Genomic DNA, 20,933 nt, shown 5'->3' with positions numbered 1-20,933 from the left:
CTAATCACAACGTTGTCAGAAAAACTGCAATTAGATCTTTTCCCCACATCGTTCAGCCGTATCCAGGACTGTGTTGCTATGAATTAATCTGTTTGCCAACAACTTTTGAATAAGCCTCTGTGGTTAAAGTTAAGTCCTATTTGCAACTTACATCAATCAGAACATTTGATTTTTGTGTCTGGATAGTACCGGTAACTTCATTTTCCTAGTTTAAAATGCACACACAAAAAGAAAAAGTTCACTAACCAGCTGCTTTTAATGAAAACAGACATCCAAACACCACATACAAAATAACAATTCATATTTGACAAGCATTCCCACATCCATCAGAACACTAGCGCCTGCACCAGGAATCAGCAGAGGTGCCCCCTGCATTGCATTAAGGCCCCTTCAGTAGACTTATTATAGGCACACTTTTAGATGGCACAGTTTGAGTATAAAAATGGTCCCAATATCCATAAAAATGCGTATTTTTCACACACCTGGCTGCAGGAACGGAGTATAAGGGGTGCATACCTGTTTAGACCAATCACACTGCTCCTTATCCCTGCCCCCAGACCTCCTTTTCACTCACTCTTTTGTTTAGTCCTCCAGGTACTGCCCAGATTAGCAGTTCTATTTAAAATGTGGTTGTGGGTGAAGTTTAGGTGTTAAGTCCCAGTTTAAATCTTCTTGTATCCAAAAACACCATTACAGGCACATTAGGTAAAGTTCATTTTCTGTCCTCCATGCACCAGTAGTTTTGCTCTATGTATAAAAATAAGTTAAGAGTGGTCTTCAATCTAAAAAAAACAAAAAAAACAAAACACCAAACACATCTGCATTTACAAAAACAGCTTTTCCTTATTGTGGTGGTTCAAATGAATATCCATTGTTGGAATCGGTCGTCTGGATTACAAGGTGTGAGCGACGGGTGCTCGTGTCGCGCACTCAGACACAGTTTGAGGCCGGGGAGGAAGAACAACTGATTCTGTGGGAGACATAAACATTGTTAATTACATTTTTTAACAAGATAATGGAATGTTTAAGAGAGAAGGAGAAGAATAATAATGTTCTAGATAGTCTATTGCTAAAAATAATAATGGAGGGCATTTTTATTTATGGTTTTTTTGTTTGTTTGTTTTTTCATTTAGTTTTAGTTTTAACACTTGGAATCAGGCCATAGGTTGGTCTTATAATACCTACCTATTGCTGCCAGTAGAGGGGGTTAAAAATATGAGCAGAATGGCTATTGCATCACTGTACAGACAATGTAAAGGTTGAATTGACCCAAACGAGTCCCATGAGTTTGGACTTAACTGTATCTTGGTAAACTGGATTGGTTTGCAGAAGTAGATATCAAGTAAATGTAACTGCATAAATGTAACTTGACGAAATTGCAGTTTTTCATTATTATTTTTCACTTTATTATTACTATATAATTAGTTTGAATGTTTTAACTTGAGTAAAAGTTTTGTTCACTTGTGTCAAAAGCGGTTGACAATATGAAATGATTTGAACAGTGTGTTGAACATGTGTAAATGAAACAAAATACAACTTCAGGTATGTTTTTGATGAGGAAACAACAAAGCATAGATCAGAAAAGAGCGTATTATCGGCCTTTTAACCCTATTGTGTCGCTGATGGGCTCACAGCTGTGGACTTTCCATTAACATAACTCCGCAACCAATTGTGCTCTCATGTAAATTCAAACAGCATCTCAAAGCAGAAGCATGAGGCTCTTTAAATATGTTACTTATTTGACCAAAGATTACAAGCTCATAACTCATTTAGTGGACATTCGAAAAAATATGACCAAAATCAATGTCTTAGCTGCATAAACGCCTGACTTTTGTTTATAAGAAGAGCTGTAAAAACCTAACCCTAAGTACAATCTGCACAATCTCTTGTATAAATGTTGATTATTGTTCATATATGTAATTTAAAGTGTTTCAGAGCTGGCCAGATAGCTTTTTCATTGTTTGCTTGCATAAAAGTTACTCAAAAGTGCATTCGTTTTTATATTTTTCTTGTATTTAACCTGGTATTACACACCTATTTGATGCATCAATGGAAAAATAAGGATGGATTTGTAAAATAGAGGTGGGTGTGTGAAAAAGGGCAAAAGTACATGTTGATACTTCCTTTAACATGATTTTTATGGCTAAAAAAAGAAAAAAGTCTAGGCGCACTACAATGGTCTATAATGTGCTCAGTCCTTAAAGGGTTCATGAAAAACATTCCTTTCACACTTTCATTTTGATTATTTCAATGCTCATAATGAACTTTTTTAGTTAGGAGCACAAACTAAAAATGTATGAGCCCAAAACTCTTTCAGATATGATTTAGTTTTTTTCATTTTTGTGTCTACCCTTTTAAAATCTTGTAACAGCTGAATTATTTAATATTTTGTCTGATGATATTAACTAATAACTCAAAAATCCAATTAAAAATACATTTTACATCCAAACTGTTACTCAATACTAAAGTACATTTCCCAAATACCTTTTCATTTTTCTTTAACTTAAGTAAGAGTAACTTTACCTTAAAATAATAGTACTTTAATCCAATTTGGCTGCTCCACTCACCTCTACTCGTTATACACGCATGAATAAAACAAATGCTAATATGTTTCACTATTAAACACGTCTTTTATGAGTATTATGAGTAAAACTGGGACCTGTCTGAGCTCCCACTTCTGCTGTAGTCCCACGGCTGTGTCCCGGCCCTTGTACTGGCACTCCTCCAGCTTGAGCGTGCCCCCGTCTGCCCCGTGCAGACACAGCTCCTTCTGGATATTGTGCCGGATCTCGTGGTGGGTGGAGTACTCGAAATACTGCAGTAAGAAAGACACAAGGAAAGGGAATTTACAGGTGGACACATTCTGATGATTGATGTTTTTTTATGTTACAGTAAAATCCTCGAAAGAAAGAACCAAGGATGGACCTGACGCTTTAGTCCTATACAGTGATTTTCCAACAGTTACAAGGTGTGAAGTGTCTTGCCCGTGGACACAACAGTACGCATATGATTAGCAACGTCAACAATATAACGTAACAAATTGTGTTTTAGCAAATGCGTCGTCAACCAGTTCCCACGTAACCCCATATACACGCTGACATCAAAACCCCACAAAACCCCTTAAAGCTACGACACTTGATTTATGCTGAAAATCACACAGCGCTCAAGGAAGTACTGTGCAACTGAATATTTCCTGCGGTCCAGACAACCTCAAAGTTTACATTATACAAGAAGAGAGGAACAAATGGTGGGAACTGCCCATTTGAACCAATCAGGAATCCTTATAAGATCCCAGCCAATTTTGCACCGTTTAAAGTTATAATCCCACTAAATGGCAGTCGCAATGTCACCGTAAAGAGATGAAGGTTTCGTACCAGATTTTTTATTTTAAACGGTATGCAGTGGTACAAAGTTATTCCTCATTTACCTTATACATTCACCGCAAAGAGTTTATAAACGTTTTTCACAACTTTCAGAGATCAGAGTGGAGTTTTGCCATCCTCGTCACGATAAAACTAACAAATGAGGTCAATAAATCTGTACAAGTTTTGCTCAAATGCATGAAAAAAATCAGGTTCAGAGCTTGTGAAAATGTTATTCATTCGCAAATAGTGTCATTCACAATCTAGATTAATAGTCCGCCATCATAAAGATCATAAATTCATTTTCAATCCAGTATTACGGCTTCTAAAACGTTCCCCTACCAAGTACAATCATCTTAATAATAATCAGAGCAATTAATTATAAAGGTGGATTTTTAAGGGGGCAGCAATCAAACTAAAATTGCCGTTTGAATGTACGGAAATCGCAAAGGCTGCAATTTTTCATGTGCTGTAAAGTTCTTCCACAAACAATAAAACTTGTCCTGTCTTATTCTCTATAGAAAAAAAGTGTTTAACATGTATTTAGAGCTGTACAAACACGTTTTGAAATGTAATTCTTGTATTAATTTGTCAGTTCTTATTGCATTTTTTGTTAAGTCGTCAACAAAAAACTTTACAATGATTGTCCGAAACTAGGTCTGAACAATTTAGGGAAAATATTTGTGATTTTTCTAACTATTTCTGACCTGATTTCCTCCGAGTCCGTGGCAGGGGTACATGATCAGCTGTTTGCCACCCTCGTTGTTCTCCCCGGCATCCAGGCACGTCTCCTTGCGCACATTTTTCACCTACACAGAACAGGCAGAAACATTTAAAAGACAGGAAAGCGAAAGTAAAAAAGAAAAACATCCACTGCAAGCTGTCCAAACACATCAGCTCTCCAGAGGGCTTTTGTGGTGCGGGGCTGGAGCAGGAGGAGCGGCGGCTCGTAAGGTGAAGTTTGACCAGAAATGTTTAAAACTTAAAATTTAGTCAGGTAAATCCTTTTAGTTTTAGTCTCATTTTAGGCGACGAAATTGTCAAGCTAATTTTGTTGACTAAATCCATAACCGTTTTAGTATCAGAACATATATATTTTTACATTTTACTTGTACGTGGTTCCTTCATGGGACAAGTACAGACTAGTGTGTCATGAAACTACAATTTTAAACTTGATTTTGATACTAAGGAAGAGACTCAATACTCGATACCAATTTCAATACCATATAAAAAAACAAAACAAACATTAAATAATAGTACTTTCTTTATATTACCATCTGTGTAATATGTATGTTCCATAGTGCCCCATGGACGTATACTAGTCTACGCGGTATTACACATATCCAATTTTAGCCAGTTTTAGTAGATTAAAAATGCGTAATTTTAGCAGCTACTTTTAATCTTTAAATAAAAACGTGATCAAAAGTAAAAATAGAGTTTGTCAGCAAAAGTGTGACATTGCCGACACTGTTTTAGTCGATGAAATGAACTCTGGTAGAAGAGTTTATGGTTTATGGCGTACCGAGCCGAAGCGCAGAGGGTGGAGGTCGGGCATGAAGACCTCAGGGAAGACGTTCTGAAGATACCAGGAGAAGCTCTTGCACTGCAGCTGCTGTCGGAGCTCCACGCGCTGAGAGATGTCGCCGAAAGCACTCTAGGGAAAAGAAAATAATCAAGGGTTGAGAAATTGAAAATGGGTTGGTGGAAGATTTTTTTTTTATTACACTGCCTGCACAAAAAGAAAAAAAGTCACCAAAAAACCTCTGCACAAAGCCTTCTCCAGCACATCCCAAAGATTCTCAATGGGGCTACAATTTGAGCCCGATGAATCCTGGCATTGTCGTTTTGGAATTTGCCCGTGACATCAGGGAAGAAAAAATCCATTAATAACCTGGTCATTCAGTATATTCATGTGTCAGCTGACCTCATTTTTTGAACACAGACTGTTGCTGAACCTAGACCTGACCAACTGGAGGAAGCTCGTACCCATTTGCTTAGTTAAATCAAGGTGACGACTTTTTTTTTTGGCCAGGCAGTGTATTAAGGATCAAATTGCATTTTTTGAGATTAGATCAGCAATTTATGTTTTGCTAAAGTTCACATTTTAAACCAGAAAAATTGACAAAAAGACAAATTAACTGACAAAAACTAGCCCAAGAATCACATTTCAGACAATATTAGAGAAAGTGATGATGACACGGAGGCAAGAGTCTGATTTCCCTATTGACGACATTGTACTTTGCCATGAAATATCCAAACGGTAAATTCCTTAAAGTAGAATCTCATCATTTCTACGACTGATTGCACCCTAGAGCTCAATATGTTGCAACAGAAATCTGCATTTTGATAATATTCATGTTAGCATCCCCACATCTGTAATAAAACTGACCTAAAAACCCAGCAATAGGCAGTTATTAGTACAGTATATTTAAATATTAAGACATTAGCATTGTATTTAGAGTAATGTATATTGACTTTTGACTTTAAATTGCATGTTGATTACCTTAATAACTCTTATTCATCATTTTGGCCTGAGTACCATTTGATACATTGAGTTTATACAGTACGTCATACGCATTATTCTGTCAATATTTACGGACACTTAAGAATTATTTTGAATTTATGGAAAAAAGTAATGCGGCTACAAGTTCTCTGCTCACTAACTCCTTTGTGGCCAGTGGTGGGCGCATGGACAGGGGTGAGGCAGTTCATAAAAGGTTAAAACACTAGGAGCAGATCTATTAAATACTGTGTGCCTCATGTCTATAACAACTATAACAAGTATGAAAACATTATATCTAAGGCTACATGTGTGTAACTTTTATATTTGTGTGATGGTGCCACTACAGGGCTGCAATAAAGAAGGAAAGGATTAAATATTACTGTAGTTATTGATGTGATTGTGTATATGATTAGATATATGTGATGTATATATGATTGGACTTGTCAACTTTTCATTATGAACCTAATTCTTGCCAGACGCATGACCTTTTTTATTTTATTTTTTTAACCACCGTCTAGTCCGTATAAAACAGAACAGCAGTGACTTGTCCCTGTGCAGATCTAAAGGGTTCCTGTCCACTCCTCGCCCTGATTAGGACGAGCACTTACAGTAATGACGCGGCGGCGGGCTACATTAGCTCGCTGATAGCAGGAGCCTGTGTGTGAGTGAGGTACAGGCCTGAGGGAGCGCACTTTTATGACACCCACGGGACCCGCTCCTCCTCCTCCACTTTAACCATTTAACATCTAGGAAAACTATTAGCCTATGGTGGAGCTTTGGAGTGGGGATCTAGCCTCGTTTGCTGCTGGGAAAATTGTCACTCTGCTACTTAGAAAATGAGCAGTTTGCACAATTTGTACTTTGTGGGAACCAAGGTCAGATAAGATAAAGGCTTGATAAAGGAAAATGCTACAATGACAAAAAACATCAACCATGACTTTTCTACATGCGTGGTTTATTGTTAAAAAGAAAAAAAAAACATATTTAAAGATAATACAAATTTCAAAAACTATTTTAAATTCCATATTATCATGTTGCCCTAGCCCTCTGAGCTAGCCAACATAAGCTACTCAAATAAAGGTCAAATTAAAAGGATGTTGTTGCGGAAAACAGCCTTTTCCTCTCGTGTTCGTTAGTTTCTGCTTTGATAAAGACCACACTTGAAACAAAAGTAAAGTCCAGAGAATTTACTTAATCAAATACTTGAGCGATACTTGTATAAGGAGTGTGTGTTGACCTTCCCCTGCAAAGACTGCATGTTTACACTTATACAGTAACTTATATACATATGCTATAGTGGGGGGTACCATGGTTTAGACTTGGCACCTCTCCGTTGGCGCACAGGTCGGCCAGGTCCTATCAGACTGTGACGAGTGTCCTTCTGGGGTGTGTCTGTGTAACAAGTCATGACATCATCCCTATCAGTAGTTCTTGTCCTGTTTAGTTAGTTTTTAGATAGAATAGAGTATCATGTATTGTCTTGGCGTGTATCTGAGTCTCACAGCTGTGATCACTGTCCTTATCTTCACATGACCTCGCTACAATGAGGTAGTGGTTATACAAAATGACTAGTACAGTTATTTATCCTAACGATGTATGCTGACTGTTAGTTCAAACCTAAAATGAAAAGGGTACGATTTTAAAGACAATTTTAAAAAGTTAATTAAAGTACATAAAACATAAAGTCCCAGTAAACTCATTGCTAGCATATTCTCTAGCATAACATCACTTTTCAGTAAAAAATTGGTAAATGCTGTGTTTTTAAATAGTTCCAACAGTTCTTTTTTGTGCCAACTTACTTGGCAAAAAAAACAGGGCAGAGATTTTATTTTGTATATCCTCCATACCCTGGATAATTTTTGCACGTTGGCCTAAACTTTGCCAGTCTAAAGTAATAAACATATAGCCTTCCTGTAGTCTATGAGTCCATTTGTTTCCTTTTGGGGTTTGGTTGCATTTTGTAAAGTGAAATAGAAATAAAACAATGCAGGTGTTTTATTGCAAATTTCAAATAAGGCTGCACGATTAATCCCTATTGAAATTTGAATGGACGCAATTTCACATAATTTCCAACAACAACAACAAAATATTCTCTCTTATTCTACATACATTTTATATCTTAATTTAGAACTGCACAAACATGTTCTGAAATGTGATTCTTGGATTAGTTTCTCAGGTCATATTTCACTCTTTTTGTCAAACTTTGAATAATTACTTGACTAATCATTTTATGTAAGACTTGGATGTTAAGACAACAGGAGAAAAGAGACGTTAGTGAGTCAGTAAGTCCTCTGAAGATTTGTTGTATTTAGTATGTATATATACAAAGGTAGATTCAACTAGATTCACAAGTTCAATCTGTGTTTATTTAAATACATTGTTTCCTAGTACTTTTTTCTGCATGAACTCCTCCTGCAGGTGTGGTCTTGTGAGTGCAACTTGGCTTTTGACAGCTTTTGCCACGCCCTGTTTCTAGTCAGCTAATCGATCAGCAGGACACATCTTTAGTCGACCAAGAATTTCTTTCGTTGCCTGCAGCCCTAATCGTATTATTAAAACACAAATCCCAAATCCTTCATACCTAGTTCTAAGTGTGTATTCACAGTACACTCACCTCTTTGGCTATCTGGGCTGCTTGCTGGTTGCGGCGGTAAAAGATCTCCTTGTATCCGTCCATCCAGACCTCGGCGAGACGGACCTGGTTGCGGGCGATGACCTTTGTGCCTTTGGGGAAGGTGTGAGGGCTCTTAGTGCGGAACACGTGACCGACCACAGAGCAGGGGATGATCTCCAGCTGACCGCCACACTGCCACACCTGCAGGCCAAAACAAAAACAATCGGTAAGTGGCTGCTTTTAAAGATAAATTGTATAAGCAGCTCTTCAGATCAAAATGACGTTGCATTATCTACATCTAATTTCAAAGGGTAAAACACTGTCTGACGATCAGGAAGTGCATGGCAAGCTAGTTGTTAACTTTAATGTGATGCTAACACTCCGCTCTCCCCTCTGAAAGTCGTGAAGCAAAAACTAGTGGTAATATTTGATAACTAAGAAATAATAAAGAGCAGCAGGAGGTTTAAATGTGTAAAAATATCAATCATTGGCAAGTAACTGGACTTATTCACTTCAACAGGACACTCAATGCTGTAACCTCCATCTTCTCAGTCCAACTTTACGTTAAACAGTATTACTATTCCTAAGTCATCATACTTTTGAGGAAAAGAAGGAGGAAAATGTACAGATATCCAAAGTGTTAAAGAAATTGCACTGCTGCTGTACTAAGGGCTCTCACTGCCAGCTCAGACCTTTTATCTTGGCCTACGTCAGAGTCAGAGCTTGGTCCCATACTGATCTTCAACTCGCAGACTATTACAATTCTATAACCCTAATCAATAGTAATAGTATAGTGGCAGTACTTCATACTTTACTAGATACTATTCTCAGATATTAGAAAACATTAACTCTATGCTATAATACCAAGTAGTACCAAGTAATACTGGTAGTACAGAATTGGCAACAGCTGTACAGCTAGAACTCATGCTAGTAGAAGTAGTAATAGTGCTACTGGTAACAGTGGCAATTGTATTATAATATTAGTAGCCATAGCCAAGTTCTACTAGCTATAGTAGAAATAGTATTAATTGTAGAAATACAATGTTTTGAGCCATAACAGACTGAATGGCAAATAGTTTTTTTTACAGCAACGCCTTACCCTGAATGACATCTCAATATTCTCTCCGCCCCAGATCTCCATTTGCTCGTCGTAACTCCCAATGTGGTAGAAGTATTCTTTGGAGATGGAGAAGAGCCCTCCAGCAAAAGTGGGAGTCCTTAGATTCACAACAGATCCATGGTTTTGAATTAGTGGTGGGCAATAATAATAATAATACTTATGTTTTACATTTAAGTCAGCTGTGTATTATCTACATTTAATTATAAAAGAAGTGCATGACTAGCATGCTAGTTGTCAACTACTATGACAGCCTCTGAAAACCACTCAAACATTTTTCATGTAAAAAAAAAAAAAAAATCAGGTACAGTGCCTTTAACCACAAAAGTGCAGAAATATCACTTTATGTTAGTGCCACATGAAACATTTCACACTCTGAGCACCAGCAGGAGGACGGTCCCTGAGGTCCTCAGAGTCAGGACTTAACATGGAGAATCAGCATTTCAGTTTTATGCAGCTAAAACCTGGAACAGTCTCCCTGAAGATGTGAAACAGGCCTCTACTTTGACAATGTTTAAATCCAGGCTCAAAACAGTTCTGTTTAGCTGTGCATATGACTGCAAGGTTTTTATTCTGCACTTTTCTCCTTTAATGTTAATTTTATGATGATTATTTGTGATTATTTATGTTTTGATTTGTGTGATTTTAATGTCTTTCTGATTCTGTAAAGCACTTTGAACCTACCTTGTTTCTGATCTGTGCTATACAAATAAACCTGCCTTGCCTTATACCCTTGTTGGGGAGGTTACACTATGTATCGCTGTCTCTTTTTTACTTTTTTACAATTGCGACATCATTCATTTTCCAACATATTTCCCACCTCCATTTTGAATACTTCTGTTTTATATTACAGATCATATACATTTACATCCTCCCCCACCTGATTGGATAGGTCTCATCCTTTCTCCTCCTCTTTTCGTGGTCGGGAAGACTCTCCCAGCCAAAGGACAGGCTCCAGTCAAAGTTTCCCCGGTTGTGGTTCTGTCCGTACGGAGAAGGCTTCATGAACTCAAAGGTGTTCAGATCTATGGTGGTGATGTCCGGAGACACCACCGCAGTGGAGTTCTGTGCTATCCTGGCCAGAAGAGGCTCCAACCAGCCGTGGAAGCATTCACCTGCACACACAGACACACACAGACACACACCGACACACACACAGACACACACAGACACACACAGACACACACAGACACACACAGACACACACAGACACACCCCGACACACACAGACACACATAGACACACACAGACACACACAGATTGGGTTTCTATGCTTTTTGGAGATATTACATTGACTTTTCTAATGACCGATCCCAATCTTAAAGTGCATATTACAGCTTTTCATGTTCTTTTGATGTTTCTTTAGATTTTTTCACTGATTTAACAACACAAAGGTGCCATTTATTTTAATTTGTCTAATCATAATTAGTGCAAATTAGACCACCTTTGGCCTTGTTAACATTATGGTTGCTAGGTTACAGTTATGGACTCACCTCTATGTATGTCACATCTGCAGCCCACGACCAACCAGGAAGTAAAATTATAATCTTCACCGTAACAACTAGACAAAATACTGTATTGAAATCTTAAATATAATGATGTTAAACAAGTTTTAGAGAAATGCACGGTCTCAACTGTCATTTGCACTTTAGCCACAGACACTACGTTGCCAAACCTTAATCCATTTCAACCCACATCTGAACTTTTAATCCTGTTCTTGATCTAATAATAAAGGACTTACAGATTTTAGTTCTCAGAATGTAATGAATACTCGCCCACTCGTTTAACATGCTGGACTGTGACAAACGCATGAGAAGACATATTTTAAAAGTACAATCTGTATAAGTGTGAAGGTTTCTTTTGGATGGCCCTCGTCTTTCAGGGCTCACCGCAGTTAATAAATTATTCAGGTCGCAGCGATTATGTGGGAAAGTAGTGGACAAATTTTCATTATTTGAGCAAAACTACTAGTAAGAATGTATGTTTTAGAAGGTCTTTGTGAGCAATAAAAACATTAGGAGTTTAATAAATGCAAGATAGATATGTTTAAGTATAGCGTGGAACATTTTTTCGCAAAGCAATAACACCTCCATGGAGACCAGCATGAAAAATACTTTGACAATGTTTAAATCCAGGCGCAAAATGGGTGTGTTTATATATATATACCGCTCAACAGTATTCTGACACACCTATTTAGCATACATTTAACCAAGTATGGCATCTCAGCTAAAAGGTAAAATAACTAAGACCTTGAGTTTGTGTGCCCATGGGCGTGTCTGAGTTAACGTCAGTCACCTTGTGTTGTGTATGTAAACTTACAGTGAGCGTCCAAAAAGGTGAGCGTGTCTCCCGTGGCAACAGAGGCTCCCAGTAGTCGAGCGGTGATCAAACCCTTCCTCTCCTTCTGCCGCACCACTCGCACGATGTTCAGCTGCTTTAGATAGTCGTCCAGGCGGTCCTTTAATATATCTGCAAATACAAAACACACAAAATGTTAAAAAGGTGCTGTACCTGATTTTTACTCTCTTAAAAACGTAAAAAAAAAAAAAAAAAAATGGTCCAAAGTTATCTTTTGCATTACGGGCATCCCAGTTGTTCACAGTGAGTTTATGAGCAACTTTCAGAAACCAGAGTAGAGTTTTGCAGTAACGGTGAAGATACTAGCATGCTAACGTGCACACAGCATACATATTTAAACCTCAAGAGCTGTTTATACAATATAGCTTTACTTGTGCAAGACAAATTCTGCTCAAATACATGGGAAAAAAGCTGGTTCAGGGCCTTGAGGCATTTCAACAGCTTTTACCACACTAAAGTTTGTAAGTATGTATGTATGAAGCTAAAAACAACGGTGAAGGTTTAAGGATAATAAGGAGTTGGTTCATGGCTCACAATTTACTGATTTATCCATGGAAGTGATGAAAAATTTGCACTGTTGCCATGGCAATTAACAATTCAAAACAAAATATCCCATCTTTTCAGTGGTCAAATCCAAAACCAGGAAGCTTAAACGGTAGTGGCAAGCATGAAATTTGATCTCTGAAGAAGGAGACAGACTACATACGCAGGAATACTATAATGTGCATAAACCAAATACAATCACAATATCACATTTTAGTGTTATAATCATTTTGAACAGAAACATTAAAACTGAAATCCCAATGATTGACACCGTGACCAAACAACAATGAAATACGTAATTTTCTTCTTTATGAAATCAAACTCTCAGTTTACATCAGATTCACTTTTTCAATTCAGACTTTCATCCACAGTCATCTTTCTGGAAGTCAACTTACCATAATAAGCCTTTAAAGCATAAAGTTTAAAACAGGTCACGTTACTGGTCAGATTTGGGGAGAGGCAAGCCCGCTCACAGTAAGAATGCATGGAGAATATCAAATATTAATACAAAACAAAAACTGCTCCTGGTATGTTTTACATTAAGAAAGAACAACAACAAAAGTCAAAGAAGTCGGTTTCGCATATGCCTTTTATAAACATATCATCTTGTATTAAATAAACAATAGCTGATCCAGAGCGGGACAATTGTCTGCAGCTTGAGAGACAATGGGAAAGTTATCCATGAGTTTAGTGCCAGAGGAGATGAGGCAGCGTCTCCCATAGCCTCTCTCTGCTCTGGGATACCACACCTGTTTACATTAACTAAAGTGATCCGCTGCTCTGAGAAACAGCTAGAATTCCACTGGCTTCCTGTCCACTTTCCCACCCAGAGCCCACACTGAAACTGGACACAGTTAAAAGCTTAAAGTGCATATGGCAGGTTAGACTACTCACTTCATTTCATTCATAATTTCATTTAAAAAGTCTGTACACATTTTTTTTCCATGTAAAAAAAAATAATAATCTTGCCCCAGTAGATATTTGACCTCAAGAGCTGCTTACACAACACAAGACCTCTGTGTCCTGTCTGCATTGAATTATAAAATGCTTTATTGTGCGGTAATCAGGAAGTGCGCTGCTAGCATGCTAAGTGTTACTAAATTAACCGTGGTAAATTCTGCTCTGATCTGTGAAAGAGAAAAGCACTTATAAACGCATCAATTTAGGATGTCTGTAATGCATTAGGTAAGCGAGGAATAACTTTGGACCAGTGCAAACCGTTTAAAATGAACTGTTCTGTCTTTCATGTTTTTAAGGTGCCTTTAATATTTTACCATCATCATTATAACATCTATTTTCTTTTTTATTTTGATGAGGTTTGATGAAGTTTCCATAATTGTTGAATCTTTGGTGTTGATGACATAGATGCTTCCTGTATTTTTGGACTTTTTTTCCACAAGCTGTCACTTTATTTACCAAATTTACCACAGGTACTATCCCACTAAACCCAAGTAATAAATAGAAAAACATTAAAACCTGTCAAAGGCACTTTGAGTAGGCCCAAATTTTCAAGTCAAAACACTATTGTAATACTGGTACTTCAGTCTTTCCCGTATATGTGGTGAAGGTAACATGCGTCATTAATAAAAGCTTTGTCAATATTTATGTTAGACAATTATTATCTGGAGTGTGGGAGGAAAGTCTTTTCACTTGGCCATGATAATCTTTGATTAAAACAACAACAAAGCAATGAACACTTCATTTTTATAGCAGCTTCAATAATACACTAACTGTATAAACCTATCATTTCAAATACACTAAGGTGTTTCTTTGCTTAGAAAGTGCCACAGTATGGCATTAAACTTCTATCTCTATATATGATGCCATCAGGCCAGTTACCAGTCAGATCTGTGAAGAGGCGAGCCTGTTCACAGTGAGAAGGCATGCTTTGAAGGCACTTTTGGGAAATAAAAACACCTGTAAAAAAGTCATATGGTGGAACATTCCAGGCAGAGCAAACAACATATCCAAGAAGACAAGCAGGTGGCATATCACTCTCCATCCTAAAAGTTACATGCGGCACCTTTAATGTGATACTGTAGTCATTTTTGAATTGTAAGTTTTGCCTGTTGAGAGCTATAAAATGTGTATGCTTTAACGAATATATCTAGGCATATTGTTCTTGGATTTATTTAGTACACGTTTTGCATTGCATATGACTTTTAAAGAAGATAATTAGCACATTTTAAATAGCAATATCCATCTAAAAATAATAATAATTAAAAAAAACAAAACAAAAAAACAACAACTATGTGACACTGCCGAATCCTATGTGTCTTACTGATTAAGAAATTAAAATTAGAGAACAAAGTAAGTACAGAGCAGTGGATGTATGCTGGTGGTGTTGAAAACAGAGATTGATTGGCAATATGGTGTCTTGAAAATAAATGATTGAAGATTGCTCAAACATGCATGAATCACTCCAAAAACAACTTTGTGAGGGTAAATGAGAAGGGGAAACAACTACCAAATGTTTAAAAGCTCTGGAAAGTCGATTTTGCATAATAGGTCTGCTTTAATAATTAAAAATATAGTAATATAGGCAGCCATTAATACAACGTAATGAGTTAAATATGTAATATAATACTAAAAATTATAGTTTTATACTTAAATGTTATCAGATTTGTAACTCCCACATTTTAAAACAAACATCTCCCATTTCTATTAAACTATCAAACACTTTCCTTCAAATACAAAATTCTTTCCACTTTAACCAAAGCAATTATTCCGAGTACGGCTAGTATTCCTCTGGCTCCCTGTCCTAACCCACTTCAGAGCCTTTCCTTTGCTTTCTCAAACGACGCTTACATTGAAACTGGACCTCATATTAAGTACAGTGGGAGGTGAACCGGGCCTAGTCTTACTTACCGTCCACACTGGCGTCATCCACTAGAATGACCTCTTTGAGCAGAATGGCCGGAGATGTGTGCAGGACACTGTATACGGTTCTTAACAGGGTGCTCCAGGCTTCATTGTGGAAGACGATGATAACGCTGGTAGTGGGTAAGGGAGGGCATCGTTTGAAAGTCTGTTCGATGCATCTGAAATGAGACAGAAACAAGGAGGTGATTGTGCTATGTGAGTCCGAGGTGGCACAGCAGTTGGGTCATTACATCCGCGCTGCATCCCAAGTGGGGTGTCTGATTCAGGGATCTTTGGAAATAAAAGGTAATTTAATATAATAGGTTGAGTTCTACATTTTGACATCATAATATAACAAAATTAACTTGAACAGCAAAAAAAGAAAGAAAAAACAAAAAACAACTGGACACAAATGTTTAACCTTGGAATTTTTGTGAAAGGAGCACCATGTAACTTTCTTAGGTGAGAGTTCTGTCACCACCTCCATGTAGAGGTTATTCATTTATCAATAACATTGATTTCTTACTTGGAGCAGGGTCGCCCTTCTACAGATCTGACCTGTAACTTGCCCTGGTGGCGTTATCAGTTTCACCATGGTGCACGTGTTGAAGCCAACAGAAAAGTTACATTATGCACATTTAAGGACTGGGTTAATACATTTGCATATTTATTTGAATAAATCATATCACCACTTTTTGACATTGGACAAAAGAAACACCATAGTTTGTTTATGTTGGAGGAGACGACATTCAACATATGGCAGTTTTTGTTTTCTGAGGATAAGCCACGCAGGACATAACATCTGAATTCTGATTGTTTAAAACGTTCAGGTCAAATTCTATGATAGAATTCTTGGCTCGACTCTAACTCAAATTAAACTATTGACTCTGTACAAAGTATGGAGTATATATACCACAACCTCCTACACAATTCAGTATGCAGCGATGCTTTCTATCAAGTCCTGTACGAAGGGTCCGGTGACATGTATTTGGACAAGCATGTAGCGTGATTAGCCAAACAATTGTGGGCTTGTTTCTGCAGTAACCGCAGAAACCAGGCAGATGTGCTTGAATAAAGAGGAGGAATGATGCATCGCTTGAGTTTTGGGACAGAAAAACCCTAAAAAGGAGTCTGAAGGGTTGCACATCAGGTTTAAATTGTAGATCTACCACTCATCTGGATTGTGTCTGGGATGCACTGAGTATGAAATAAGATAATAATTACCACTAGAGGGGGTAGTTATGTCACTGTCTAAATGTTAAAGGCCCCATATTACGCCACTTTCTGATCTATTTTATAATGTAGTTTCCTCATCAAAAACATACACAAAGTTGTTTTTATTTCATTCACACATAATACATAAACCCTGCATATTTCTCTCAAACAGAGAACACCCTGTTCCACCTTGTGATGTCATGTGTGCCAACTCAGAAAGTGCTCCATTGTGTTTTTAAACTCCATACATCTTCACTAGAATCAACTGGATAATTTCATCCCTGGAAGAGCCAATCTCTACCGAACAAAAGGTAAAAGAGCTGTACAACCGAAAACTACTGCTTCATGACATCACAAGGCGGAACAGAGCATTGAGGTTTGGAGATGTAAACAGATTAATAATAAAGGGTTACACAAACATGTGTGAATGAAGCAAAACACAACTTAAGGTATGATTTCAAGGACATAACAACATTCTAACATTGCTTAAAGCTCACAAGAGTCCATTTTGTGTAACATAGGACCTTGAAGATGTGTAAAAGTAGAAAGGATAAAAGTAATGAATGATTTATGAAACTGTTGGGCCATTAATTAGCTGATCTAACACAGAAACTGGACAAACAAAAAATTACATCTACAAAGTAATACAAAAACACTGTAAACTACAATAACTGACAAAGCCTGTCGAAATGCTAAGAGTGCCACAGTCACCCCCAGTTATTTATCCAAATGAGGAACAATAAAATAAACCAGCTAACCAGTTGCAATCTGTTGTGTTGTGGTCAAAGACTATTGTAAACAAACCAGTCAAAATGGGTTGGGTACATGTTCTACAATTTGATGTCATAATTTCAGATGAAGAGCAAGGAAATGTACAACTCTATGGGAGATTTGCTGTTTTTGAAAGCAATATTTAAACTTCCACAAATGTTGAACCTAATTCATTTGTTAGGGATGGGCTCCACAAACTTGCCATACTTGGCCTTTCAACGTCCTTTCAAATAAAGTTTCAATACAGTGAACATAGCCAGTTTTTGTTAACATTTTAGAGATATTAATCATACACCAGCTCAACAAATCTGCAATCTGACAAATAAACAGCAACTCCATCCCAATTCTGACCTGTCCTAAAGCCCAATTTTGGATTATGGGGATTCTCGAATGTTATGATGTAAACGCAACCTATTGGTGGTTTTCTGATCATAGAATATAGTGTTATAGTCCCAGATGGGGGGCTTTTTGTTATAATACCTAAAACGTCAATTCACAAATATTGAACCTGAGCATTTCTATTGTAACTGGACCCAAAATCCTGCTATATTACAAAAATCAGCCCCATCTGTATTACCTATTATTGGCCTTTAGAATGTAATTAGAAGGTAATGTCATCTGAAATTAAACTGTTAATTGCTATAGTAACTGACACCATTTTTTTTTATAATTCTGGACCCCCGGATAGCTTAAGTGTAGAAAAAACAACCACAAAACCCCACATACTCAGGTGGTCTTGTATCTGCTCCTAGGTCCCTGCTCAGAGATATCCTGTCACTTGCGAACAGGTTAAAACAGTGCTTCTCCTCCCCCTTCTCCTTCTCCTTCTGCTCCTCTGGGCTGAGCTGGTCCGTGTGGAATGGTTTCCCCGCTGCTCCTGGCGCCAGCGGGTTCTGTGGGGGGCGCTCAAGAGCCGGCCTCAGCTCAGATGCAGTGTAATGTCCAGGCAGACACGACCCACTGTCCCCTGCCTCCTGTTGCTGTCTCACTGGAGCTTTGATCTGCATTTTGGGCATAGCGTCCCGGAAGTTATTGACCGCGCCCATAACCATCCCCAGCATCGAGTCCCGCTTTTCGACCATGTCCTGTAGCCAAGGGTCATCCTGACTGCCCGGGCCCCCTACCTCCCACTGGATGAAGAAGAGGAAGGTGATGAAGAGGAGGGCGACGATGGCCAGCTTGAGCGGGTGTAGCCGTCTCCGCAGCATTCGGCGCAGGGAGGTCATGATGGAAGAGAGAACAGGGGGCTGGACTCAAGTGGGGAGTCAGCTACAATGAAGGAATGAATGAAAGTGCATTAGGACGAGCATTAAGACTATGGCATAATACAAACATAAATAATACATGAAATTATTAGCGCTGTACAGTATGTCATGTATCATACTAGCACAACCATGGACAAGTAAAGAAATTCTCAACTAAAGACAAATCCTATGTATTGATTATCAACTAAAAGGAGGCGTGACATGATACTTGCAAAAGCTCTCAAAATGATCCAGAAAAACATTTAGGTATAGAAAGAAGTACTAGTAAACACCATCTTCATAAGTGAAAAGTCAGATTAAACCATCAGTGTCCTGTCACTTCCCAAACTCCAGCCAACTCTCTCCATGTATTGTTATTGTGCAGATTAAAATAAGAGACCATCGACCAATTTAACTAAATAACTAGGCTCTACAATCCTACATACTGGCATGAAGATTTCATCATTTTGTATTGACCTTGACCCGCCCACTTTTCATGTGTGGTGGCATTTCCAGTCAAGTGAGAATTCCATTCATTTCAATTGAGAATTTGGGAAAAAATATGATATAAAGTAGGTTGATTTGTGTAAAACGTTCTATGTTCATGTGACCAACCTGTCAACAACGCACAGATTCTCTGGGAGGCTTTAAAATGGCTCTGCAGTCCATATAAAACTTATTTGCTGTCAAGACCAATAATAATACAACCTGGCACAGCCCATGGCAACTTCTGGTGAACAGAAAACTACTGACGACTGAAGTCACAAGATGTAAGGGTTGGCCAGTTGTCAAAGTGTTGTTGGGGCTTTGGCACACTGAATCCATTGATCACATTAATGTGGTATCATTGTAGTTTATTACTTTGTTCAGGATTTTCCTCAGTTTCTTTCAGTTCAGTTAACTTTATAAATATTTTGGTGCCAATTTTTATGAAATATTTTAGCCCCGAACCTATTTTTTCTTGGCCAAACTGTCAATCAGTCACAGGTTTTTTCATTATGGAGTACAATAAATAGATAGGCCTTGTAAAATATGTGACTAATTTAGAAAAAGGCTACATGACTCCATTATAAAACACAAAATAAAATCCACATGTTCAACTACTAGGCTATAATACTAATTATACTAAAGTTTGAACAGAAATTATAATATTTTGTGAATTTATATTGCAGTAGTGATTTGGGGAATCTTGTTTCTAATTATAATAATTCATTATACATTTGGAGCATGAGTTAAACAAATTCTGTAGTTACATAATCGCAGCATGAAGTTGGGGTCTTGGGATAAGACTTAAGATTTAAAAAATAAAAATTAAAAAAATACGTTTTTTGCTTTTATACATCTGTCAACGCAACAAATCAATGCCCTCAGAACTCAGACCACATTTGTCATACCAAAGTAGTTATAGTGCTACGTCAGCCTAAAGTGCCATAAAACCACCTATGGTCCACTCTCTTTACGCACAGTCCACATTTCAGCCTTCTTAACAGGCAGATCATGCAATTCCTTCACAGAAAAAAAAAATCAAAAGTACGTACCATGAGTCGCCCAACTACTGCCAAACTAGTAAAAATGTCCTGGTAAAATCCACAGGAGGTCATCCATTCCGGACTGCCCCGTTTCTGCTCTGTGGCTGTGAATCCTGACTGGACTTGTCTTTGGGGCGAAAAAAGATTTGTTCAAAGCACCAGCAGCGACCCAACCAAACTTCCGTCTCGTTGTATCCAGGTGCGCTCCTTAGCTCTCAGGTAGACTTGGGGAGGAGACATGGTAAAGCGCATGCGCAAGGCAGAGATCCGCGTGGCCAGATCCATACCTGAAACGAGAGAAGACAGTTGTACCACGTCAGGTCGCTCAAACATCCACTGTCACATGTTCTTGTTTGATTTGGTTCAACTGTGGTGGCGAACTTTTACGCACGGCCACGTCGCTGCACAGGCTGGATAAGCAGACTAGTTGCTCCGCGGAGGTGTTTCTATCCCACAAAGGATGTCATTAATCGCATTGGTTCAACTAGTCATTCACTGGGGCAGTTGCCGGGTAACAAATCACGAAGGAACGCGCGCGTAATTCTTGTCAAACCAACCTTCGAAAATAGACACTCGATACGTTTGGCAAAAAAACATAAGCACAAAGGCAAAACTCACCAAAACCTAAACCCAAAGTCTTCAATTCGTGTCTGTTGGATGTCCTGGAAGGTTAGGTCGCTTAGCACATCTAGAGGCAGCTCGCGGTGGTGGTGCCATTTGAAGCGGCGTCTGTTCCCCCAGCGCATGCACTTCCTACCCTCAGCGGGCATCCCACTTTTATTGTGTCCATTAAAATGTTCACAGCGTCCTGCTTT

General features: G+C 38.2%; 1 protein-coding gene across 1 annotated transcript; it reads right to left on the bottom strand.

The window, feature by feature from the left end:
* Positions 1 to 244: 244 nt before the first annotated feature.
* Positions 245 to 20,869, bottom strand: galnt3 (UDP-N-acetyl-alpha-D-galactosamine:polypeptide N-acetylgalactosaminyltransferase 3 (GalNAc-T3)). The gene is made up of 12 exons (XM_033987341.2): positions 20,737 to 20,869; positions 20,128 to 20,405; positions 18,072 to 18,614; positions 15,366 to 15,538; positions 11,916 to 12,065; positions 10,477 to 10,711; positions 9,579 to 9,696; positions 8,480 to 8,680; positions 4,885 to 5,016; positions 4,070 to 4,171; positions 2,660 to 2,815; positions 245 to 970 (listed from the first exon to the last, which is right to left on the bottom strand). Exons 3-12 carry the CDS (start codon positions 18,569 to 18,571, stop codon positions 857 to 859), a joined length of 1,881 nt encoding a protein of 626 aa, XP_033843232.1. The 5' UTR covers positions 18,572 to 18,614; positions 20,128 to 20,405; positions 20,737 to 20,869; the 3' UTR covers positions 245 to 856.
* Positions 20,870 to 20,933: the final 64 nt, after the last annotated feature.

This window comes from Periophthalmus magnuspinnatus, chromosome 21, assembly GCF_009829125.3.
Source record: "Periophthalmus magnuspinnatus isolate fPerMag1 chromosome 21, fPerMag1.2.pri, whole genome shotgun sequence".
In the NCBI taxonomy this organism is placed as follows: Eukaryota; Metazoa; Chordata; class Actinopteri; order Gobiiformes; family Gobiidae; genus Periophthalmus; species Periophthalmus magnuspinnatus.
Note: the sequence above shows the minus strand (reverse complement) of the source record. Positions and strands in the feature narration are given on the sequence as shown.